The 26,183-nt window shown below is 42.7% G+C and overlaps 1 protein-coding gene across 1 annotated transcript; it reads right to left on the bottom strand.

The window, feature by feature from the left end:
- On the bottom strand, window positions 1-26,183 carry ehd4 (EH-domain containing 4). Its single transcript, XM_035743278.2, has 6 exons — window positions 25,587-26,183; window positions 20,363-20,539; window positions 11,452-11,549; window positions 3,524-3,936; window positions 2,419-2,583; window positions 1-1,442 (listed from the first exon to the last, which is right to left on the bottom strand). The coding sequence occupies exons 1-6, from the start codon at window positions 25,814-25,816 to the stop codon at window positions 885-887; spliced, it is 1,641 nt and encodes a 546-aa protein (XP_035599171.1). The 5' UTR covers window positions 25,817-26,183; the 3' UTR covers window positions 1-884.

Here is a 26,183-nt window from a genome sequence, read left to right as displayed (position 1 = left end):
CACATTTTAACTTTTTATTATATTTAAAATGTTTGAGTTTCTCTATATGCAAGACAGTGCACCATTTTTAACTTAACTATACAGACAAGAACTTATACAAAAGGCACAATCATAAACTTTTTGCGAGTATCAATGATGTGTCCTCAAGGAATCCACTCCTGTCATAAGCACACAAACATGGGACAACATTTATTTTGTTATCCAAACTGTTTATTTTGTTGCAAAAAGACCACCATTGCCTCAATGCTTGATTTTTCAAAACCAGACTGTGCTCTCTGAAAATAGAAATCTCTTTCCGGTAGGTAAAATGGCCAAGCCACTTAAAACAAGAGGAGATGCACTTTAACCTTTGTCAAGTCTATGACATCAACCTCTCCATGTGAAAACTTCCTCTGTATCTCACCCAGACAGCTTCCCAGGATGTATTTGTTCAAGAATACAATTCCGCATATTTTCTCTCTATATTTTGACTACAGACTAAACATATTTGAGACAATTGTGAAATTGTGTGGCAGAATGGTACTGTAGGCATTGTATGGTAAGCACAGTTCCTGGATACTTATACAACTAACCTTCACTAATTAACTAAAGTGCAGTGTCAATCTTTTAAATAAATCCTTCATTGTTGAAAATAAAAGGTTTGGGTCAAAAAATAGGTTTTTAATTCCAACTTTAGTAAGGTCACTGCTTGTTTTTGAATCAAATTTCCCCCCCGCTTTATTTCCTGTTAAGACTGGATCACTGCCTATTTCCCAATATTCACACTAGCACACTACTTAGTATGCATGGCCAAAACATCACGTCATACTACATAATGTATGAGTTTGGGCATTGGGACACAACAGAGTTGGAGTGTCCTCCACTGGTGTTTCTTTTGCTCGTCCTTAGTCCGCGTCGTGGTTGTAGAGGATGTCAGCGACCTCGTTCTTCCTGTGAGCGGGAGGCACCAGGTGCTGAGGTAGTTCGGAGGGCAGCTCGTACCCCTCCAGCTTCACCTTGATCAGGTGCTGCGCCAGGGCAAACTCCTCGTCATCCAGCATGCCGTCTTTATCACAATCCGCCAGCTTCCAGATCTTCCCCAGGACTGTGTTGGGCAGACGGGAGCTCATCATCTCCTTCTTGGCGTTGACTCCACTAATTTTCCCATTGATGGGATTCAAGGAGTAGAAGATCTCGTCGTACTTGTGCTTGTCATGGCTCACGATCCAGTCGTCACAGTCAGACCCGGCGCTGATGCCCTCTCCGTAGCCCTGGCCAAAGGGCCCATCCTGGGAGCCCTCAAAGGCCCCGCCGCTCACCATAGCTGGTGGCGCCTTGCTCTCCTCATCGCGGATCATGGTCATCAGGCCGGAGATCTTGTTGGCCAGCATCTTGTCCACAGACTCGATCAGCTTCATCTTCAGGGAGGGGAACTTGCTGAAGTCATAGTGCTGGAGCTGCTCCTGTATAAACAAAAGATATAAACAAAAAGACACAAAGAACGTTCAGAGATCAATGTAATTTGTTGCGGCACAAAAATCACACATTACAGGCTTCCTGCATACAACCAATAAGTAGGGTGCAGGTAGGATCTGGATTAAAGGGACCCTAAAATCATATCAGGGTTAAGATAACAGTGGGTTGACCAAAGGGTATGTTACATTTCATTGTTTGACTGTTTCTGATTGACAGGTCTCGGAGGTGCTGTGTAGAACATTTTGTTATGTAAAACTCCCATGACTAAAATGCAGAGGAATTTGAGACTATGGCGGGTGGTCCCTCTCCTCAACACACAACAACAGGACCGGGCATAACACTGCTCCTCGGGGACCCATACGTACTAGAACATGCTCAATTGTGAGCATTCTCTCTAGACAATGTCTCATAACCAGCTGCAATGCTCTCGCGTCCAAGTGTTGTGATGATTTATCTAGGTTCAACGAGTTGAGCTACTCCCTTCCAAATCCAAAGCCAGGCTCGGTCTACCTCTAAGGCCTAGCTCTCGCTCTCCTGTGTAGCTGACAGAAAACAGCTGCGTTCACACAGAGCTGGGGAAGTGCCAGGGGTGTGGCCGTCTCTCGCTTTCAACTGGATGGAAACGTCCGGCAACGATGACGTTCTGATTCATTGTTGACGATCTATCCCCTTTACTCGAATCTACACGCACGGTCTCACAACTCCCTTGAGGTGTTCAAGTTAACTAAACCGATTAAGGGTAAATATTTGACAATACTCTGCATTTTCAGATGGGCCATTGAGTTGCACCTAGATGATAACCTATCATGCGTCCCAAATGGGCACGCTATTCCCTTTATAGTGCACTCACTCTTGACTAGGGCACAGATAGCGCTGGTCAAAAGTAGTGCACTGTACGGGAAATACGGTGCCATTTGGGACACAGCCGCGTTCATTCTCTGGCGCCATGGTAACCCAGCTGACCTGCATCTTGACGACGTTGGGGAAGTCTCCAGCGGATATGTGGTGCTCTCTCTGCAGTATGGTGTAGATCTCAGGAAGTCGCATGATCAGTTCCTCCTTCTTCTTCTCCTTCCCAAACAACGACGGCATCTCTTTCTTCAGGTAGCTGATGATGTAAGCATGCACCTATGAAAGAGAGAGAGAGAGAGAGAGAGGTAATGTATTAGTATGTTTCAGCATGAACCACTTGTCTTTTGAATTCATTTGCAGATTTCAGCTTTCTACATATTCAAATAAAGTTCCTATTACACTGTAGGTATGGGGTCATGCTGCTGTCGAGCAAACTCGGTCTACATCTGTGTGGTTCCCTTCCTTCTCCATTCTTTGATATTTTCATCTGATTTCATAATGAGACTTGCACAGTATGTGTGAACTCAAATTGTATGAGGGGAAATGATAAGGTGGGTTAAAAATAGAACACATCGGAAAGAAGTTGATTGCATTCATTCAGCAGGGTCCTTCAACCTCTCCAAGCATTGTTGGACCAGCAGGGTTATCAATGTGTTCGCATGTGCGACTCCACCTTTTAAGATGTCCTTGCCAGGGGAACATTCACACCAATGTTTACACTAACATGTCCTCAATAAAGGGAAGGAAGTTCGCTCCAGGGGACAAGGTAAGGTTTTGCCTTTTAGTTTCCATATTATGTTTATTCCTCTTGGAAGCAGGCAGGCATTGTGGGATGGACAAACAGACAGACAAAGACAGACAAGGTCGGCGTAAACATGGCACACAGACTGGCAGGGACAGGGTGGGAGAGGTTGAGAGGGTGGGTAAGCAGGGTCTTAGTTTGTGGTTAGGACGTCATACATTCTCCACTGACCAGGGAATAGGGCCAACCTGGGGGTACAGAGTGCTTTACTACATCACATGGTCTCACACTCACACACTCTCAGCATAGAAGGAAGAAATACAGAGAGCTGTGGGATTCCTGTTTTTGTTTGTTTATTTAGATCCCCGTTAGCTTTTTCAGAAGCAGCTGATTTGGGCAGGGCAGAAAGCACAGGATTTGGCAGGGCAGAGTGGGGAGAACAGTAACGGTAGAGTTACCGTAGCAGCTTATTACCTTAGCAAGTCGAGCCCGTTTGATGAGGTCATTGAGTTTGCGTAAGGCAGCATTCCGAGGCAGGCCCTGAATGTCCTTGAAGAGGTCTTGCGTCTCTGCCTCAAAGAGCCTACGGTTTTCCGTGTTCCGCAGGGGTTTGGCCCAGAACGAACCCAGGTAGACCCTCACCACCTCGGGTGTGTTGATCACCTTCCCCAGGGACCACATCAGAGCTCCATAGACCCTCATCAGCTGCTGGCTGTCCACCTGGTCAGCCTTGTTCAGCACCACGCGGATCTTGTCGTCCTGGCCACGGAAGGCCTTGATGGCCTCAGAGAACTCGTCTGATATGTCCAGTTTGTGGGCGTCAAAGAGGAGGATGATGCGGTCCACCCGCTCCCCGAACCATCGCAGCACCTCTGAGAAATCATAGCCTGTTGAGTGAAAAAAAAATAAAAAATACAATCATGACGCTCAGCTAACATTGAAGAGGTATCACTCTTCGATAAACATCAATTATAACTGATATACAGTGGGGCAAAAAAGTATTTAGTCAGCCACCAATTGTGCAAGTTCTCCCACTTAAAAGGATTAGAGAGGCCTGTAATTTTCATCATAGGTACACTTCAACTATGACAGACAAAATAAATAAAAAAATCCAGAAAATCACATTGTAGGATTTTTAATGAATTTATTTGCAAATTATGGTGAAAAATAAGTATTTGGTCAATAACAAAAGTTTCTCAATACTTTGTTATATACCCTTTGTTGGCAATGACAGAGGTCTAACGTTTTCTGTAAGTCTTCACAAGGTTTTCACACACTGTTGCTGGTATTTTGGCCCATTCCTCCATGCAGATCTCCTCTAGAGCAGTGATGTTTTGGGGCTGTTGCTGGGCAACACGGACTTTCAACTCCCTCCAAAGATTTTCTATGGGGTTGAGATCTGGAGACTGGCTAGGCCACTCCAGGACCTTGAAATGCTTCTTACGAAGCCACTCCTTCGTTGCCCAGGCGGTGTGTTTGGGATCATTGTCATGCTGAAAGACCCTGCCACGTTTAATCTTTAATGCCCTTGCTGATGGAAGGAGGTTTTCACTCAAAATCTCACGATACATGGCCCCATTCATTCTTTCCTTTACACGGATCAGTCGTCCTGGTCCCTTTGCAGAAAAACAGCCCCAAAGCATGATGTTTCCACCCCCATGCTTCATAGTAGGTATGGTGTTCTTTGGATGCAACTCAGCATTCTTTGTCCTCCAAACACCACGAGTTGAGTTTTTACCAGAAAATTATATTTTGGTTTCATCTGACCATATGACATTCTCCCAATCTTCTTCTGGATCATCCAAATGCTCTCTAGAAAACTTCCGACGGGCCTGGACATGTACTGGCTTAAGCAGGAGGACACGTCTGGCACTGCAGGATTTGAGTCCCCGGCAGCGTAGTGTGTTACTGATGGTAGGCTTTGTTACTTTGGTCCCAGCTCTCTGCAGGTCATTCACTAGGTCCCCCCGTGTGGTTCTGGGATTTTTGCTCACTGTTCTTGTGATCATTTTGACCCCACGGGGTGAGATCTTGCGTGGAGCCTCAGATCGAGGGAGATTATCAGTGGTCTTGTATGTCTTCCATTTCCTAATAATTGCTCCCACAGTGGATTTCTTCAAACCAAGCTGCTTACCCAAGCTGCTTACCTATTGCAGATTCAGTCTTCCCAGCCTGGTGCAGGTCTACAATTTTGTTTCTGGTGTCCTTTGACAGCTCTTTGGTCTTGGCCATAATGGAGTTTGGAGTATGACTGTTTTGAGGTTGTGGACAGGTGTCTTTTATACTGATAACAAGTTCAAACAGGTGCCATTAATACAGGTAACGAGTGGAGGACAGAGGAGCTTCTTAAAGAAGAAGTTACAGGTCTGTGAGAGCCAGAAATCTTGCTTGTTTGTAGGTGACCAAATACTTATTTTCCACCATAATTTGCAAATAAATTCATTAAAAATCCTACAATGTGATTTTCTGGATTTTTCTCTCTCTCATTTTGTCTGTCATTAGTTGAAGTGTACCTACGATGAAAATTACAGGCCTCTCATCTTTAAGTGGGAGAACTTGCACAATTGGTGGCTGACTAAATACTTTTTTGCCCCACTGTAGCTGTACTGCTATTGGTTACAGTCTTGTCTGCAGAACACATGATTTACAATCTATTGCAATGTGACGATTTCCTGCACTTGAAAAGATAGATGGAACACATACAAATAATCAGACAGTCCGATTTTTATACATCCTCTAACTAAGATCTCTACAGTGGGCCAAGGGTGAAAGCACCATCTTTTATTTATTTCCCCAGGTAAGTTGACTGAGAACACATTCTCATTTACAGCAACGACCTGGGGAATAGTTACAGGGGAGAGGAGGGGGATGAATGAGCCAATTGTAAACTAGGGATTATTAGGTGACCATGAGGGTTTGAGGGCCAGATTGGGAATTTAGCTAGGACACCGGGGTTAACACCCCCTACTCCTACAATAAGTGCCATGGGATCTTTAATGACCTCAGAGAGTCAGGACTCCCTGCTTAGCTTCAGAAGCAAGCCAGCAGTGGTATGCAGGGTGGCATGCTGCTGGCTTAAAAGGGATAGTGCAAGATTTTGGCAATTAAGCTCTTTTTCTACTTCTAGTCAGATTAACTCATAGATACCAATTGTATTTCTCCGCTACCATTTTTATGTCTCTGCAGCTATGCTAGCTGTTCCGGTAGACTTCCAATCATTGGGCTAGTGAAACGACCTTCAAACTGGACACTGAGCCATACAAATAGTATCCAAGAGTTAATCTGACTGGGTAAGTAGAAAAAGAGCGCACCATCTCTTTAAAGGTCACCACTAATGTTTATACAACAGCCAACCAATGACTACACTCTGGGCCTCCTGAAATAGAATGAGGGTTGACATATGAATGACAGGTATATCCTTTATGTTTCTGTTGACTAAATACACACTATTGGAGGTTCAAACACTAGCCTACAGGGACAGGTAAAACAAAATGTGCATGTGGCAGCTGTGGCACTCCTTTTCTAAATAAGCCATGTCAGGTTGTAATGAAAACGGGTCCACAAAGACCGACACCGAGATCGTCTTACAGATTTCAGGAGGCGTATCACATGCTGGCCCATTGACAAGTATCGTTAGACGGTCCCCAGTAAAAGTGTGCATACATGCATTTGCAAAGGACATTACAATCAAATGATTGCCTGGAAGACGAGGCATATTGTGATTTTCTTGAATGAGCAATAATCCTCAAATAATTGTGCTTCAATTTCAAAAGGAAAATGTAAAAAGTTGCCTTCGAGCAGCAATCAATTTCCCTTTAATGCTGTGTTGCTAACACACACAAATGGCAGGGATTACAAGGCTTTAAAAAATGAGAGCAGCCTAAAAGGGCCAAGCCATTTAGGAGGAGTTCTGAGAGAGGATAGTGTGGGAACTGTCAACGCTGTAATGATGCGAGAGAGTACTCAGAGGACATTGGTATAGACGGACACTCATGAAACAAACTTAATCTGTATGACTAATTTGAATCAATTGGAACTTGGAAATATATCAATACCACTTCTTATTCTGATAACTACTCCGAGTTCACCAAGTCCAGTAATCATGAATGACTTAAATTTGGCCATGATGTTTAACTCATATTCAAAAATGCCCACTCTGCGATTTTGAGGAGTGGGCCTTTAAAAATGTACAATATAATTCAACATGAAAACTACCAATGCTGTGATGCTATGATGAGTCATTGAAAGAATGTTTAAATGGCTAGAGCTTGAGGAATGCAACCTCAGCTGTACACAGAGAGCAACCAACAACAGATGTAGAAGAACGCCCATATCCCCATGGTATGTGTCCCAAATGGCACCCTATTCGCTACGTAATGCATTACTTTTGACCAGAGTAGTGCACTACATAACGTTGAAGTCAGAAGATAACATACACCTTAGCCAAATACATTTAAACTCAGCTTTTCACAATTCCAGACATGTAATCCTAGCACAAATTCCCTGTTTTAGGTCAGTTAGGATCACCACTTTATTTTCAGAATGTGCAATGTCAGAATAAGAGTAGAGAGAATTATTTATTTCAGCTTTTATTTCTTTCATCACATTCCCAGAAGTTCACATACACTAAATTAGTATTTGGTAGCGTTGCCTTTATTTAGTTTATCTTGGGTCAAACATTTCAGGTAGCCTTCCACAAGCTTTCCACAATAAGTTGGGTGAATTTTGGCCCATTCCTCCTGACAGAGCTGGTGTAACTGAGGCAGGTTTGTAGGCCTCCTTGCTCGCACACACTTTTCAGTCCTGCCCACAGATTTTCTATAGGATTGAGGTCTGAGCTTTGTGATGGCCACTCCAATACCTTGACTTCGTTGTCCTTAAAGCCATTTTGCCACAACTTTCGAAGTATGCTTGGGGTCATTGTCCATTTGGAAAACCCATTTGCGACCAAGCTTTAACTTCCTGACTGATGTCTTGAGATGTTGCTTCAATATATCCACATAATTTTCTTTCCTCATGAAGCCATCTATTTTGTGAAGTGCACCAGTCCATCCTGCAGCAAAGCACCCCCACAACATGATGCTGCCACCCCCGTGCTTCACGGTTGGGATGGTGTTCTTTGGCTTGCAAGCCTCCCCCTTTATCCTCCAAACATAACAAACTGTTCTATTTTTGTTTCATCAGACCAGAGGACATTTCTGCAAAAAGTATGATGTTTGTCCCCATGTGCAGTTGCAAACCGTAGTCTGGCTTTTATGGCGGTTTTGGAGCAGTGGCTTCTTCCTTGCTGAGCGGCCTTTCAGGTCATGTCGATATAGGACTCGTTTTACTATGGATATATATACTTTTGTACCGGTTTCCTCCAGCATCTTCAAAGTCCTTTGCTGTTGTTCTGGGATTGATTTGCACTTTTTAAAATTGCTACCAAGAATGAACCAGACTTCTGGAGGTCTACATTTTTTTCTGAGGTCTTGGCTGATTTCTTTTGATTTTCCCATGATGTCAAGCAAAGAGGCACTGAGATTGAAGGTAGGCCTTGAAATACATCCACAGGTACACCTCCAATGGACTCAAATGATGTAAATTTGCCTATCAGAAGCTTCTAAAGCCATGACATCATTTTCTGGAACTTTCCAAGCTGTTTAAAGGCACAGTCAACTTAGTGTATGTGAACTTCTGACACACTGGAATTGTGATGCAGTGAATTACAAGTGAAATAATCTGTCTGTAAACAATTGTTGGAAAAATGACTTGTGTCATGCACAAAAGTAGATGTCCTAACCGACTTGCCAAAACTATAGTTTGTTTTAACAAAAACAAATCATCCATACAATCCATTCGGAAAGTATTCAGACTCCTTCCCCTTTTCAACATTTTGTTGCATTAGAGCCTTATTCTAAAATGGACAAAAAAATATCAATCTTCACACAATGCCCCATAATGACAAAGTGAAAATCAATTTAATTAATTTTAGAATACGGTTGTAATGTAACAAAATGTGGAAAAAGTCAAGGGGTCTGTATTCCTTCCAAATGCACTGTAGATCTTGTCATGACGTGGCCCTTTCTGGGTGTAGATCATGGCTACCTCCCCTCTCCTACACCCAGGTTCTGAGACTCTTTCCCCCTGGTCATGCAGAAAAAGAGAGCACAGAGAGAGAACAATGGACACTTGGAGACACCTAATTCACCAAAATGGTAGAATTAAACATAGTTTCTGCTTTTGAGAATGATCCCTGGACACTTAAGGGACAGTCATGTTGAGTGTGTTTCATTTGGTGATCTCATGAGGAACAGGAAACACACATATTGGTACATTCCCCAGCTATCAAGTTTACATCTAAATATTGTGAAAAGTATGTGACGAAACATGAAACTATTTGTGAAAAGATGTAATGTGATATTAACCTTCTAAATAAGAGTATGGATTTTCATAAAGATGAACTAGTCAGTGGCCACACCCCCGTGAGCGCAGACCCAGATTAGGTGTCATGGACCGCCCTTTTCTACTGTTACATGTAAAACCCACTCATGACCCAATTCAAGTCAGACTAAGCAAACCCCAGTGTGAGCTGTGGTCACGAATAGTTAGGACTAAGCTAACTCCAGTGTGAGCGGTGGTTGCATATGGTTGAATTTCTGAGACCAAAACATGCCAGGTGACGCTGGTGTGTGAAGTGGTTTTGCCACCGTACTATGGTCTAAAGGCCAGTTTTATTGCTTCTTTAAATCAGAACAACAGTTTTCAGCTGTGCTAATGTAACAGTATAACTTCCGTCCCTCTCCTCGCCCCAACCTGGGCTCGAACCAGGGACCCTCTGCACACTTCAACCAGTCACTCACGAAGCATCGTTACCCATCGCGCCACAAAAGCTGCAGCCCTTGCAGAGCAAGGGGAACAACTACTTCAAGGTCTCAGAGCGAGTGACGTCATCGATTGAAACGCTATTAGCGCACACCACCGCTAACTAGCTAGCCATTTCACATCAGTTACACTAACATAATAGCAAAAGGGGTTTTCTAATGATCACTTAGCCTTTTAAAAATGATAAACTTGGATTAGCTAACACAACGTGCCATTGGAACACAGGAGTGATGGTTGCTGATAATGGGCCTCTGTACGCCTATGTAGATATTCAATTATTTTTTTAAATCAGCTGTTTCCAGCTACAATAGTCATTTACAACATTAACATTGTCTACGCTGTATTTATGATCAATTTAAGGATATATTTTTTTTAAATGGACAAAAAAAGTGCTTTTCTTTACAAAACAAGGGCATTTCTAAGTGACCCCAAACTTTTGAACGGTAGTGTATATATAAAACATTGTTAGAACAGACTCTCTGATTCACTTAGGGTTGTTTACATTGTTCCAAATGGTCAGAAAAAAATATAACATTGTAATCGAACTGTAACGGTTTGGCTCACATAATACTCACGCAATGGTTGCTCCTATACCCTCCAGTAGTTTCCACAAGTAAGTCAAATGTCTCCCACAGATCTGACTTCCCTTTTCCCTCCTGAGCAACCAGTAAACACTTGCTCGTTTTGAGTTACTATTAACGTTCTGTATTGACATGTTTCCTGTTTTGTGTGGACCCCAGGAAGAGCGGCTGCTGCTTTCGCAACAGATAATGGATATCCAAATAAGATAAGCAGCCAAAATCACGTTTTTTTTTTCACAATTTCAATTCACAAGATAGAATGAATGCAGGCATCAAGAATTGAACCTCGATTATTGAGCTTGGATGCTGTCATTGGACGCGCCGCAACATGAGCGCAACATGGGCAGTAGAGCAGCTTTCATTGATTTTTAAAGGAAGTATTCCCTCCATGGCTGATGTCTGACTCCAACGCCAGTTGCCCAATAGTTGCAGTGTAGCAGGGTCGTAAGACCTACTTCAGTATGACTTCATATCCCAGGGTCTCCAGTGGAGGCTTGGAAAGCCAATGTTGGATTCTAGTTATGGAGAAAACATAACTACAGCACTGGAGGCATTGCATCATGTTGTGATATTATCAGATGTAATATTGGTACAATTAGGACAAACAGCTGGCATAGAGTGACCTATCTGTTGACAAGAACTACACAACACACTTAAAACAGCTATACAACCCATGCTTTGACAATTTAAAATCACACGTGACAGCTACCCATTTACCATTAGTTTGATCAAATTAGTGCACTTTTGAATAAAAAGCCAGTGTGTTAAATATCTGCACCTGTGAAATGTATACAAACAAGCATAGACTTGTTCAATTGATTCATCATAAACAAAACAACTTTGATTTCTTAAAGAAATGTACAACCATAGCTCTCCCAAGTTGGGTAGTTTGATTGATACAGACCTTCCTCCCGTATCAATCAATGCCACATCTCAGCTCGATAGCGAGCTACTGACCTCGGCTAATGCGTTGCTTCTCTCCAGACAGGATTCCTGGTGTGTCAATTATACTAATACCCCGGAGGACCTGGTTCGGGATCTGGGAACAGATTAACCTACAGGAGAAGAGAAAACACAATACAATGTTACAGACATGAATTGAAGAGCAGCTCCAGAAAAACACCCTGCTAAACTCAGGTTGTCAGAACATAGTAAGGATGTTTTCTTCCTATTTTTTTTTTACCCCCATTCTTTCCCATTTCTAAGCTGGTATGTTTTTGGAAGAGCAGTGATTCAGCCATTCAGATCAGACCGCGTGTGATGGTAACAGAGATGGCTTTAGTGATCGCCGTAGATCTGGTTTGTTGGCAGATTCAGGCCAACACCGGTGATGTCTATTATTTTAGTCTGGGCACTTGGGCAGGAAGGATTCAACTGCAAAAATAAAACATGATGTAGGTCTAGTATGCAACCAGTGTGCCTTCTTAAGCTCTATAAATTCCGCTATGTAAGATAACTGATACTCCAAGTGACATCTTGTGTGACGCACATTAACGTCCACTGGAAACAATGTGCATTGTCAGAGGTTCCTCTGGAAAGGAGGAGATGTCCTCTGTCCTGTCAGGAATGTCTTTGACCTTAACTTGGCCAAGTGTCATATAAGTACTTAACCATTTCCCATGGATTACAAACATCTGGAAATAGGAAACATGCTTCAGACAAGTGTTGTTTGGTTAAAGTTAAAGCTAAGAGAACCTCTTCACTGAGCCAACAACAGACATCAAAGATATTGTGGTTGCAGCATGCACTAAAGGAAAAGTGACAGTCACTTCCCTCTCCTAACTGTTTTCAGAAAAAAAATGACAGCTATGTCAAAAGGGCTGGGCTGACAGGAAGAAATGGGACGACAATACCAAAATAAAATCGCTAACTTCTGCTTTTTTAAAACATGATTACATTAAAAAAAATGGATCCAACCAAACCCTCTAACCACAGGGAGAGAAAAGCAAATTCTTTTTTTGTTTGTTTGCACTGCAGGAATGCAGGATTGGACAAATGTAGTCGACAAAACATATTTAGAATGTGAAAAAAAAAACATTTCAGATATGTTGTTTTCTCGTTGCACACGAATGAATTATACAGGATGTTATAATGAATAGGGACCCCCATGTCACTAATGTCTGATTTATTAGGACAAGTGAGAGAGGGAGGTAAACCGTGGAGAAGATAATAGATCATGGGGCAGTGGGAGGTGGTGTCTGGTTGTAATCAATCCTCATATCAAAGAAAATGTCTTCACCTTGAGTTATCAGCTGCTTAGGCTCAGCTGCCTATTTATGTAATGGAAAGTTCCACATGCCACAGCATTTCAGTAATAATTGTAACTATGTGGGTAACCCCTGACATTGAGTTGCTCTTATACCCACGGATCCTTCAAATTAAAGTAATGTAATTCTATGCTTCTACCTGTGTGTAACACTAATTACTTGTTACAATATTGTTGTTACATAAATGTGAAAGCAGCTTTGTGAGAACAACTTAACAAACACCTGCCCCTAAATACGAACTAATCCAGGGGGGGGGGGGCAAAGCACGTCCCACCGGGCAATTCAATCCAGCCCGTGAGACCCTTAAAAAAGATATTTAAAGACACTTTTATTTTACCATTTTTCCCCTCCCCAATTAGTAGTTATAGTCTTGTCCCATCGCTGCAACTCCCGTACGGACTCGGGAGAGGCGAAGGTCGAGAGCTGTGCATCCTCCGAAACACGACCCAGCCAAGCCGCACTACTTCTTGACACAATGTCTGCTTAACCCGGAAGCCAGACGACACCAATGTGTCGGAGGAAACACCGGACACCTGGCGACCGTGTCAGCATGCATGCGCCCGGCCCGCCACAGGAGTCGCTAGAGCGCAATGGGACAAGGATATGTCGGCCAGCCAAACCCTCTTCTAACCCGGACGACGCTGGGCCAAATTGTGCACCGCGTCATGGGTCTCCCAGTCACGGCCAGCTGTGACACAGCCTGAGATCAAACCCGGGTCTGTAGTGAAGGCCTGCGCCACTCGGGAAGCACCCACAAATGGATTTTAACAAACAATTGGTCCCCGGAAAAATGCATCCCTTCGTTGAATTTCAATATCCGGATGTGGCCCTCGAGCCATAAAGTTTGCCCACCCCTGAACTAATCTCTTTGAAAAAGGCCTGTCGCATCGATATGAGTCAGCAACATATATTCTAGTATTGACTACAACGTGTAAATAGGAATTTGTCGTCATAAATTCAGCCTCGTCTAAAACTGAGTTTTAAACCTGAATGCGCCACAACAAGTAAATGAAGGTGTCAATAATCCATGCCCCCTTTTGCTAAACTACATGTGCAAATCGCCCCTCCGCCCACTTTTCCCCCTTCATTAAATGGGGCTCCGTTGATTCGTCTCCCCCAATGGGCTCAAAGGATCATGGCCATTGAGACTGAAAAGCCCCATATGGAATGACCATTCCTCCGGCTCGGCAATGCATGCTTCCAGCAGGATGCACAACTATGGTTTGCATGCCCTGTTGAAGGACCCTACCATACGGAATACGTGGTTGGAGCTTGTTGGTCCCTGGGGCGGCAGCGTAGCCTAATGGTTAGAGTTTTGGACTAGTAACTGGAAGGTTGCAAGTTCAAACCCCCGAGCTGACAAGGTACAAATCTGTTGTTCTGCCCCTGAACAGGCAGTTAACCCACTGTTCCTAGGCCGTCATTGAAAATAAGAATTTGTTCTTAACTGACTTGTCTAGTTAAATAAAGGTAAACATTTTTTTTTTTAAATAGTTACTAGCACAGCTACCCAGCTAGCTGGCTAATGTTAGCCTACCTCAATACAATTCGGATTTGGCTTGAAAACACGATAACCTTTCAGAAGTAGGCAAATAATTAGTAGGAAAACCTTTTGTCATGATTGTGATGTCGCCAGATTGAATCTAGGGGGCACTATTTAAATTTTTGGTAAAAATAACGTTCCCAAAGTAAACGGGCTATAAGTCAGTTAAAACCTGTTGAATCTAGGGGGCACTATTTACATTTTTGGAAAAATAACGTTCCAAAAGTAAACGGGCTATTTTGTCAGGACAAGATGCTAGAATATGCATATAATTGACAGCTTATGATAGAAAACACAAAAGTTTCCAAAACTGTAAAATATTGTCTGAGTATAACAGAACTGATATTGCAGGCGAAAGCCTGAGACAAATCCAATCAGGAAGGGACTCTTATTTAGAAAGCTCTGCGTTCCTATGCCTCCCTATTGAGCAGTGAATGAGATATCAACCAGATTCCTTTTTCTATGGCTTCCCTAATGTGTCTAGTGTCACAATACATAGTTTCAGGCTTTTATTTTGAGAAATGAGCCTGAACGTCAACATTGCGTCAGTGGTCAGCTGGAGGCTCTCAGAGTGATATGTGCGTAAAAGACAAATGCGGCCATTGTTTCTCTCTTTCCAACTAAGAAGCCACCTGTCCCGGTTGATATATTATCGAATAGATATATAACACCTTGAGGATTGATTATAAACAACGTTTGCCATGTTTCTGTCGATATTATGGGGCCAATTTTGAATATTTTGTCGTGACCGCAATTTCCGGTTGAATTCTCAGCCAAACGTGAAGAACTAAACGGAGTTATATCGGCTACAAAAGTAATATTTTTGGGAAAAAGGAACATTTGCTATCTAACTGAGAGTCTCGTGAGTGAAAACATCCGAAGTTCATCAAAGGTAAACGATTTAATTTGATTGCTTTTCTGACTTTCGTGACCAGGTTGCCTGCTGCTATCGAGGCATAATGCTATGCTAGGCTATCAATAAACTTACACAAATGCTTGTCTTGCTTTGGCTGTAAAGCATAATTTAAAAATCTGAGATGACAGGGTGATTAACAAAAGGCTAAGCTGTGTTTCAATACATTTCACTTGTGATTACATTTTCTAGCAATATTTGTGTCCGTTGCGCTATGATAATTAGTGCCAGTTGATGACAATTCTCCCGGATCTGGGATGGGTAGATCCAAGAACAAATTCTTATTTACAATGACAGCCTACCGGGGAATAGTGGGTATACCTTGTTCAGGGTCAGAATTACAGATTTTTACCTTGTCAGCTCGGGGATTCGATCCAGCAACCTTTCGGTTACTGACCCAACGCTCTAATCACTAAGCTACCTCCCGCCCCGTGTGACTACAGTGTTCGAACTCACAGCAACAAACTCAAACCAACCCAGGGCCATAACAAAACATGTCACATTTGGTTGCATAGTGTAACGGTGTCACCGGCCTGAATCCAATTTGGAGCCAGTCAGTCTACATTGGTAAAGCATAGAATTAGCTTCCAAACGTGATCACGTTATTTCTCTAACTATATGCATAAGTGAGGGATGATCACAATCGTTGGCCCTGTTTTTCTGTTAGACAAAGTGCAGTTGGGTGCAGACTGATCCCCTGGTTATGAACGGATGCCAGGACGTACCATAAGGAGCAAAGGTGGGCATATTAACATGTCCAGAAATATGATTGCTATTGACCTCGAAAAATCATTTAATTCACTGTTCACTTGCTATTTTCACAGCTTGTCAGGGAAATAAATGTGCGTCATGGGAGAATTACCCTTGTGACACCTCCTCCATTGTTGCCAAAATCTCCCTCGACTCTTATGAAAAGGACACGCCATCATGAGGCCTCTGATATAGACCCGAGTTACTGCCCTGATGACAAAGATGGCTCCATCAACAATGACAGGTAAGGTATGTTGTGAATTGTAGTATAAAAAAATACCTGGCTTAATAAACTAGTAGGCTTATTCCCCAGCCAAGCAGTTATAACTTGTCGTCATTTTGGTCATGAACTGCACTAGCAAAAAACGTTGTTCTTTCTTTTAGAAGAAAATGCAATTTACCACTCAGCCGTCAATTATATCACCCTTTCACAGGCCCTCCCAGGCAACACCACCTCATAGGATTGCACGCTGCAGTTGCTTGAGGGATGTCCAGCTTGCAGCCTAGAGAAGACCAGCAAGGAGGCCCTCATCAGCATCATGCAGAAATGCTCTCGCTTTGAGCATTCCTATGAATGGAACAGTTAGACACATTTTGGTAAGTATCCGGCCATCAACCTTCACCTGTCAGCGGAAACAGCTTTCACAGGCTCATCATTTGTACAAATACAGAAGGTAACCCACTTTATTACTTTGATACAGTGGGGCAAAAAAGTATTTAGTCAGCCACCAATTGTGCAACGTCTCCCACTTAAAAAGATGAGAGGCCTGTAATTTTCATCATAGGTACACTTCAACTATGACAGACAAAATGAGAAGAAAAAAAATCTAGAAAATCACATTGTAGGATTTTTAATGAATTTATTTGCAAATGATGGTGGGAAAATTAGTATTTGGTCACCTTCAAACAAGCAAGATATCTGGCTCTCACAGACCAGTAACTTTTTCTTTAAGAGGCTCCTCTGTCCTCCACTCGTTACCTGTATTAATGCCACCGGTTTGAACTTGTTATCAGTATAAAAGACACCTGTCCACAACCTCAAAACAGTCATACTCCAAACTCCACTATGGCCAAGACCAAAGAGCTGTCAAAGGACACCAGAAACAAAATTGTAGACCTGCACCAGGCTGGGAAGACTGAATCTGCAATAGGTAAGCAGCTTGGTTTGAAGAAATCAACTGTGGGAGCAATTATTAGGAAATGGAAGACATACAAGACCACTGATAATCTCCCTCGATCTGGGGCTCCACGCAAGATCTCACCCCATGGGGTCAAAATGATCACAAGAACGGTTAGCAAAAATCCCAGAACCACACGGGGGGGACCTAGTGAATGACCTGCAGAGAGCTGGGACCAAAGTAACAAAGCCTACCATCAGTAACACACTACGCCGCCAGGGACTCAAATCCTGCAGTGCCAGACGTGTCCCCCTGCTTAAGCCAGTACATGTCCAGGCCAGTCGGAAGTTTGCTAGAGAGCATTTGGATGATCCAGAAGAAGATTGGGAGAATGTCATTTGGTCAGATGAAACCAAAATATAACTTTTTGGTAAAAACTCAATTCGTCATGTTTGGAGGACAAAGAATGCTGAGTTGCACCCAAAGAACACCATACCTACTGTGAAGCATGGGGGTGGAAACAACATGCTTTGGGGCTGTTTTTCTGCAAAGGGACCAGGACGACTGATCCGTGTAAAGGAAAGAATGAATGGGGCCATGTATCGTGAGATTTTGACTGAAAACCTCCTTCTTGATCCCAAACACACCGCCCGGGCAACGAAGGAGTGGCTTCGTAAGAAGCATTTCAAGGTCCTGGAGTGGCCTAGCCAGTCTCCAGATCTCAACCCCATAGAAAATCTTTGGAGGGAGTTGAAAGTCTGTGTTACCCAGCAACAGCCCCAAAACATCACTGCTCTAGAGGAGATCTGCATGGAGGAATGGGCCAAAATACCAGCAACAGTGTGTGAAAACTTACAGAAAACGTTTGACCTCTGTCAAATAAATTCATTACAAATCCTACAATGTGATTTTCTGTATTTTTTTTCTCATTTTGTCTGTCATAGTTGACGTGTACCTATGATGAAAATTACAGGCCTCTCATCTTTTTAAGTGGGAGAACTTGCACAATCGGTGGCTGACTAAATACTTTTTTGCCCCACTGTACATTTGATAACCCAATAGTGAAACATAAATGATTTAAACTGATATTATTTGTTGCTTATTTTCTACTTCCTAGATCCATATAATGTCTAGGGCATAACCTAAACTGATCGCTGTGTTCACTATTCCATTTCACATCATATGATATCTGAAGTGAAATAGAAAGGTGAACACAGCGATCAGGTTGGTTGCACCAGGCTAATCATAACAACCATTGACTCTGTGTGTGTGTGTGTGTGTGTGTGTGTGTGTGTGTGTGTGTGTGTGTGTGTGTGTGTGTGTGTGTGTGTGTGTGTGTGTGTGTGTGTGTGTGTGTGTGTGTGTGTGTGTGTGTGTGTGTGTGTGTGTGTGTGTGTGTGTGTGTGTGTGTGTGTGTGTGTGTGTGTGTGTGTGTGTGTGTGTGTGTGTGTGTGTGTGTGTGTGTGTGTGTGTGTGTGTGTGTGTGTGTGTGTGTGTGTGTGTGTGTGTGTGTGTGTGTGTGTGTGTGTGTGTGTGTGTGTGTGTGTGTGTGTGTGTGTGTGTGTGTGTGTGTGTGTGTGTGTGTGTGTGTGTGTGTGTGTGTGTGTGTGTGTGTGTGTGTGTGTGTGTGTGTGTGTGTGTGTGTGTGTGTGTGTGTGTGTGTGTGTGTGTGTGTGTGTGTGTGTGTGTGTGTGTGTGTGTGTGTGTGTGTGTGTGTGTGTGTGTGTGTGTGTGTGTGTGTGTGTGTGTGTGTGTGTGTGACCAGTATATTTGATGAGGGGCCAGGAGCTTATCTACGCTGCCATGCCAACCAATGTGGAGCTGGCAAAGACCTTTCCTCCAGCCACCTCGTCTGCTCACCAACGGTTGTTGATGGGTAGACCAGAATTAGGTAGGTTTTAGTCTGACCTGTTCAAACTTCAACATAGTATGTTTGTTTGTAAAATATAACCTATCCTAACTGCCATTGGTATTAGAACAGTGACTATGTGTGCATGTGTTCACAGATGGATCAAATGAGCCAGCACTTGGAGACTTGCAAGATGATGTGATGGAGTCCTGATCGACAGACAGGCTTGGTACAGACGTCTCTGAATGGAGATAGACCTGCCACTCAACACATCCACAATGTGGGGCTGAAGTTGATTACTAATAATACAGTACAGCAGAAATGTCCCGTATTTGCAACACCCTTTTCATTCCATGTGTCACAAATGAACTCTGCATGAACTCTGCCTATTTCTACAGATGGAGAGTACTGTAGATGCTATTGCCAGAAGCCAGCCTCAGTCGTCTGATGGCGAGACCAGAATTAGGTAGGTTTAGTCTGACCTGTTCAAACTTCAACATAGTATGTTTGTTGGTCAGATATCACCTATCCTAACCGCCATTGGTAATAGTACAATGACTATGTGTGTATGTGTTCACAAAAACATGTATGGAGCCAGAACATGGGGACTTGCAAAATGATGTGATGAAGTCCAGACTGACAGACAGGCTTGATACTGATGTCTCTGAATGAAGAGACCTGGAACTCAGCATTAAAAGTTTACTAGACAAATTTGACTTGTATTGTCTTTTTTTTAATTATTTAATTGAATGGCTTCAGTCAATATGGGAAGGGAGAAACCCTGTGTATTCCGCACCAGGATCAGGGAACTCTTGTTGTATACGGGACACCGCACAGGAAGGTATGACCAATAAATTGTTTGCCAAGTTTACCATTACCACCAGACAAAATGCAGATAGGCACAGTATCTGTATTGGCTGGGAATGACAATGAAAGGTACACATTGTTAGTTATATTAGCAGAACACTGCGTCTATGGTGTTATGTAAAGTTTTGTTTATTCTACATGGACCTGTTACTACATTTAAAATTTAACAAAAAAACATTTAGAATATCTAGATAAAATCAGCAAATGCATTCTCATATTAATCTGTAGGCTACTGACCTATTCAAAGATTCTTCAGGCATCTCACCATACATTTGCCTATAGTTATTGAACTCAACCTGCAGGTTTGTTTGTTGTGATTGAGCAGGGGGAAACAGCTGCGAGCAAGGTTCTGACGATGGGTGTGTCTTGGTGGTGGCAAGGACACACCCAAAAAACACCCACACCCACATCAAACCACACCCCCAAGCCATCACATTTGACTTCGGACATGGCCACAAAGCATTTCTTGAGCAAGTCAAAAAACGAGGCCAAATCAGCGGGTGCAGTTCCCCTTTAATGTAAAGTGTTAGCCGTAATAAATAAAAAAACAGTCCACTTTACCTATTGAGGAAGGAGTTACCAAAGGCGTTGAGTTTACGGAAGGGTTTCTTGGGGTCAACCACCAGAGCGTTACCAGGGACAACCCCCTCGTTCTCCCCATACATGACAGCGATGAAGCCATCCGTTGTGGGCTCTGGGCCAATCCGCATGCCTGGGAAGTCCTGCTCCAGCAGGTACCTGAAACAGAACAGAGTAAATCACTACTGTGGACATTTATATTTTGAGATCTGCAAAACATTACAACAATACAACACAGGACTTGGCATGATGGTTGATGAAGATGAAGTAAGATGAAACGAGTGAAACATCCGACTGAAACATCTGCACAAACACCAGGCCAACTATTACTAGGCCTTTCTGTTTAGGCAGAACGACTAAAGAATACTTGCATATACACATTTATAGGAATGCCACATACCACCAAGATGAAATTATTTTTTAAAAGGATGGATGGGCACAACTAAGTTTGTTAATTTGTGTTTTTAAAAAGTTTCTAGAAGCGAAGAAGCAGGGTGTTCCATGATGTCATATCCTGTGTTTAATCAATTGTTTGCTTACTGTGTAATCTGCATTGCCACTGGCTAGTTATGACTGGTTAATCACTTTGTTTTTGTCATGATTTGTATTTGACTGCTACACTACTATGGGAGTGCTAGGCCATCTGCCTAGTCGAAATCACACAGACGCAGTCAACTACATCAAAATCTGCGTGCGAGAGGAGACTGTCAATTCACATACACAGCACAGCATATGCCAACTTAATTGCCATGAGAATCCATAATAAAACAGTTATTTGTTATGTTCACCGGCCCGCCACAGGAGTCGCTAGAGCGCGATGGGACAAGGACATCTCGGCCTGCCAAACCCTCTACTAACCCGGACGACTCTGGGCAAATTGTGTGCCGCCTCATGGGTCTCCCAGTCACAGCCAGCTGTGACACAGCCTGGGATTGAACCCAGGTCTGTAGTGACGCCTTAGACCACTGCACCACTTGGGAAGACCCTGCAAATTGATTTGAACAAACAATTGGTCCCTCCATTGAATTTCAAAATCCCGACGTGGCCCTTGAGCCCCAAAAAAGTTTGCCCATCCCTGCTCTAAGGCCAAGGGAGAGGGGGGGGGGGTTGACCGGGTAGGGAGAGTAGGTGTGGATGGAGGCCTGGAGGTCTATAGTTCCAGGGAGTAAGCTATATACTCTCAGGCCCAGGGAGAGGGCAGGCAGGCGGGCAGGGAGTGTACGGCTAGAGGCCTGGAGTCAGAGGTCACCAGGTCAATGGGGGACTGCCTGGGGGTCAGGAAAGTCCCAGGGAGAAGGCCAAGTGAATAGGTGTGTGAGTGACACTGTCCTTCAGGGGAGCGGAGCAGGCAATTAATGTAAAATCGTGTGGGATGAAAATTGACGAACAGAAGGGTGTGCCGTGTAGAAGGCTAGTCAGTGGATATTCTGAAAGTAGTTTGAGGGTTGTAGGTCATATGACCACAAAACTATTGAAATTAAAAACATTTTAAAATTCATGTAAAAACATGCAAGATGAAATTGGACACACTACAGGGTGTGCAAAGTTTAGACCCACTGAGTGTACATTCTGAACCTTGTTTGAAGTCAGTAGGTCACATGACCAAGGAGCTATTGTCATTTAAAATGTCAAAAAACTCATGTAAATTCACTTGAGATGAAAATGGACAAACTAAAGAGTGTGCAATATACAAGGGTAGTCAGTGGACATTCTTAACCTTGGTTGAGGTCAGTAGGTCACATGACCAATGAGCTCTTGAAATCTAATATTTTGAAACATTAATGTAAGATTGTGTGAGATAAATTAAAAAACTAAAGGGTGTGCAATATAGAAGGGTAGTTAGTGGACAATCTGAACCTAGGTTGAAGTCAGTTGGTCACATGACCAGGGAGCTATTGCAATTCTAAAGTTGACAAAATTCATCTAAAAACATGTGAGATGAAAATGAATCAACTAAAGGGTGTGCAATGTGTAGACCCACTGAGTGTACATTCTGAACCTTGTTTGAGTCCAGCAGGTCACATGACCAAGGAACTATTGAAATTAGAAACAGTGAAAAACAGACAAATTTATGTAAAATCCCCTGAGATAAAAATAGACAAACTAAAGGGTGTGCAATATATAAGCCTAGTGACTGAGTTCTGAAAGTAGTTTGAGGGTTGTAGGTCACATGACCAAGGAGCTGTTGAAATTAGAAACATTGAAAAACATTGACAATTAATGTAAAATTGTGTGAGATGAAGATGGACAAACAAAAGGTTGTGCTACATATAAGGCTAATCAGTGGATATTCTGAAAGTAGTCAGTAGTAGGTCATAAGACAAAAGGTGCTATTGAAATTTGAATCTTTTAAAAATTTAAAATCGTAAAATCTCATGTGATGCAAATGGGCAAACAAAAGGGTGTGCAGTGTCTAAGCCCACAGTGTACATTAGGAACCTTGTTTGAGGTGTGTGGGTCACATGACCAGGATTCAATTGAATTTCAGAAATTACAATAAATAAATGTAAAATAATGTGACTTGTAAACCGACAAAAAAATAAAGTGTGCGCAAAGTGCGTCTATGCCATCGGGTTAGCTAGAACCAGTTTTGAAAGTTTTAGGAGCAATGATTAAAGAGCTATTGAAATTTGAAAAATGTGATTTGTCACTACGTTGACGGTCCCTAACTGCTGTTTGTGGACATAAGGAAAACTACAGGTGAATATCCAACCTGAATCGGTCTTTACCTCAGTGAACGTGAGGAGAGTTGTAGCTAGTAAATCCGAGCAGTTTAGAAAGAATTCAGCTGTTCTTGTTCGTCTACATAACAGTATTCTCTTGAAATCGGGGTTCCTCGAGTTTCCCAGCCATAGCCTGCCAAGGCTATATGCCTATGATCGAAATCAACACAGGTAAACCTGCAATTGTTTCCAAATATGTTGCACCCTCGACAACTACTGTGATTATTATTGCTTGACCCTGCTGGTCATCTATGAACATCTTGGCCATGTTCTGTTATAATCTCCACCCGGCACAGCCAAAAGAGGACTGGCCACCCCTCATAGCCTGGTTCCTCTCTCGGTTTCTTCCTCGGTTTTGGCCTTTCTAGGGAGTTTTCCTACCCACCGTGCTTCTACACCTGCATTGCTTGCTGTTTGTGGTTTTAGGCTGGGTTTATGTATAGTACTTTGAGATATCAGCTGATGTAAGAAGGGCTTTATAAATACATTTAATTTGTAGCCTATTTGACTGACTTTATTTAACTAGGCAAGTCAGTTAAGAACAAATGGTTATTTTTCAATGACGGCCTAGGAACAGTGGGTTTAACTGCCTTGTTCACGGGCAGAACGACTGATTTCTACCTTATCAGCCCGGGGATTTGATCTTGCAACCTTTCAGTTACAAGTCCAACGCTCTAACCACTAAGCTAATAAACCTTACAGCGCAATACATCTTTAGTCTAGCATAGGGAAGATCATAATTCCTCGAATTCCTTTTCCACAAAACGACCCACGCAATCTATCTGCTTATTTGACCAGCATTACTCTGCATAGACACCAGAAAAATAGACTCGCTTTCTAATTTGAAGAGCTATGACGCCGTAGATGCTCGCGTCCCATCTGTTCTCTCATTCGCTCATGTGCATTCCAAATTCAGCGTGTACAAGCGTGTTTAAAAAAACACTTTGTTTGATATGGGCTTAACTGGATGGCACATTTTCAACTGCCAAGGCAGTTGAAAATGTCTGGCAGAGTCTGGCGGAGTGCTTTATATATGCCCCCCCAAGACAAAAACAACAACAAAAACATTGTTTTTCCTGCAAAGTTCTGGCCATGCTACAGGTACTCAGCCCTTCCTGTGAGAGGATGACATTGTGTCAAAGGTCTTGAAAAAGAGGAACGCCAGCTTGCCTTGGCCACATCCACTCAAAAGGAGAAGACATGTCTTGAGGAGGACTGTTCGTGGCTTTCTACCCTAGTCTCGTCCCATATCGTTGTGTGCAGTCTTGCCAACTCCTGTGGTCATTGTTCCACCAAACACATCACGTTCAGCTTGACAATGACCATAGCAGTTGACAAGACAGCACAAACAGATCTGGGATCAGGCAATGATCAACTCCCCTGACTCATCATTACATTCCTTAGAATTGGGTGGGATTCTGTCTGATGTAACTGAGCGCTGCAAGAATGAAATCCGCTATTGTGTAGGAGCAGTACAAACACCAAGTAATTGTGTAGTCTACTTAGGATAAGAAACTATTTTCACTCAAGTTTATTTTTTAAAAACTTTTTTAAAAAACTTTAAGGTCAAGTAATAAAAGGGATTTGACTCAATTGAAACCATTTTTCTTATTGTGTGCACATAATCTGCAATGTGAGATGTGACCCCTGCGACATAAAGGGGTGTGTTGACCTAATTCTCAGTATTGTGCATCTACTTTCAGCAGGCTGGCAGCCCACCAGAGGCTCCTTTCCTAAAGATAGTGAAGCTGCATGTCCCATCTTGATCCAGAACCTGCCGCTCACCTAGTTACTAAACTGACAGTGTTTGCTCTAGGCCTGGTGAGTCAAAAATAAGGTGTTCAAAATTGCCATTGAAACTGAGAAGTTAGACCTTTATAATGGTTCTATTATTTCTCACCTATTGTGATTGGTTGTTCAGAGACCCGGAGTGCACAAAAGACTTAAGTTTCAATGGTCACCAGACGTGTCATTGATATTAATGGCGGAAACTCGAAAGCAACCAATCAAGAACAGGCTGGTGGATTAACTTGTTCTCGCTAAGCAATGTTTCCCCAACTCCAGTCCTCGAGTACACCCATCAGCACACATTTAATGTCACTACCTCTTGACATTTAAAAAAAAAACATATCTAAGAAGCAGTTAGTGTGGCACCTCCCTCCCCTGATCTAAGGACAATGGGAAGTCTAATTCATGTTGTATTGAATGTGAACATGGAATATTGGTATTTAAAAAATAAAAAAAACATCTACAACCTCAACATAATGTTAGATCATTTTCTAACACTACATATTAGGTTGCAGAGGGCAACAACCTTCATCTGTGGTTGTTTCCTCATTTACATTTTGACAGCTCAATTTGTCAAAGTACTTGCCTAGGGATTATTTAACAACTCAATAATTTGGCATGCAGGCCCTGTAGGTAAAATACAGTTGTCACAAAAATGAGGCTGCATAACTGTTGCAGATGTCTGGATGGACTACCTTATGAACGTCGTCTTCCCCGTAGAATACTGTCCAACCAGTAGAACCATTGGCTTGCTCTGAAAATCTGCTGCCTCCAACGCCGGTGAATGGAAATCATGAAAAAGGTACGTTTCTTCCAATGGTAATATTTTTTTGGTGTAAAGTTGTTGAAGACCCTCCGTTACAGTTTGGTACATCTCGCCGTCCTTGTTTCTGCCTCCTTGTTCATTATTCACCCAACTAAACATGATGCTGTTGTTCTTCTATGTTCCCAAACCAAGAACTAACGTTTGATTTCCTTATTTTTCACAGCTTTCAAGATTTGCGCAACGATCTACTTTGCATCCGATTGTCTCACTTGTTACTTCCAATAAAATATGTTATTCTTTGGCACATGTATTCCACGGTTGTTTTCCAACTGATTACTGGTCGCTCACAGTAGCTCCTCTGCGTGGCGCAGTGGTACAGTGTTGACTCTGCCTTACCTGAACGGCACCGCCCTTCCTGTAAATAACATAGGGGCATGACTGAGAATTCAAGAGCGAAAAATACTCTAGCATTCCCATTGGAGCATTGGAGGGTAAAATCACTTCTGTTTTTTTCTACCTGGTAGTT

The sequence above is a fragment of the Oncorhynchus keta genome, chromosome 29, assembly GCF_023373465.1.
Source record: "Oncorhynchus keta strain PuntledgeMale-10-30-2019 chromosome 29, Oket_V2, whole genome shotgun sequence".
In the NCBI taxonomy this organism is placed as follows: Eukaryota; Metazoa; Chordata; class Actinopteri; order Salmoniformes; family Salmonidae; genus Oncorhynchus; species Oncorhynchus keta.
Note: the sequence above shows the minus strand (reverse complement) of the source record. Positions and strands in the feature narration are given on the sequence as shown.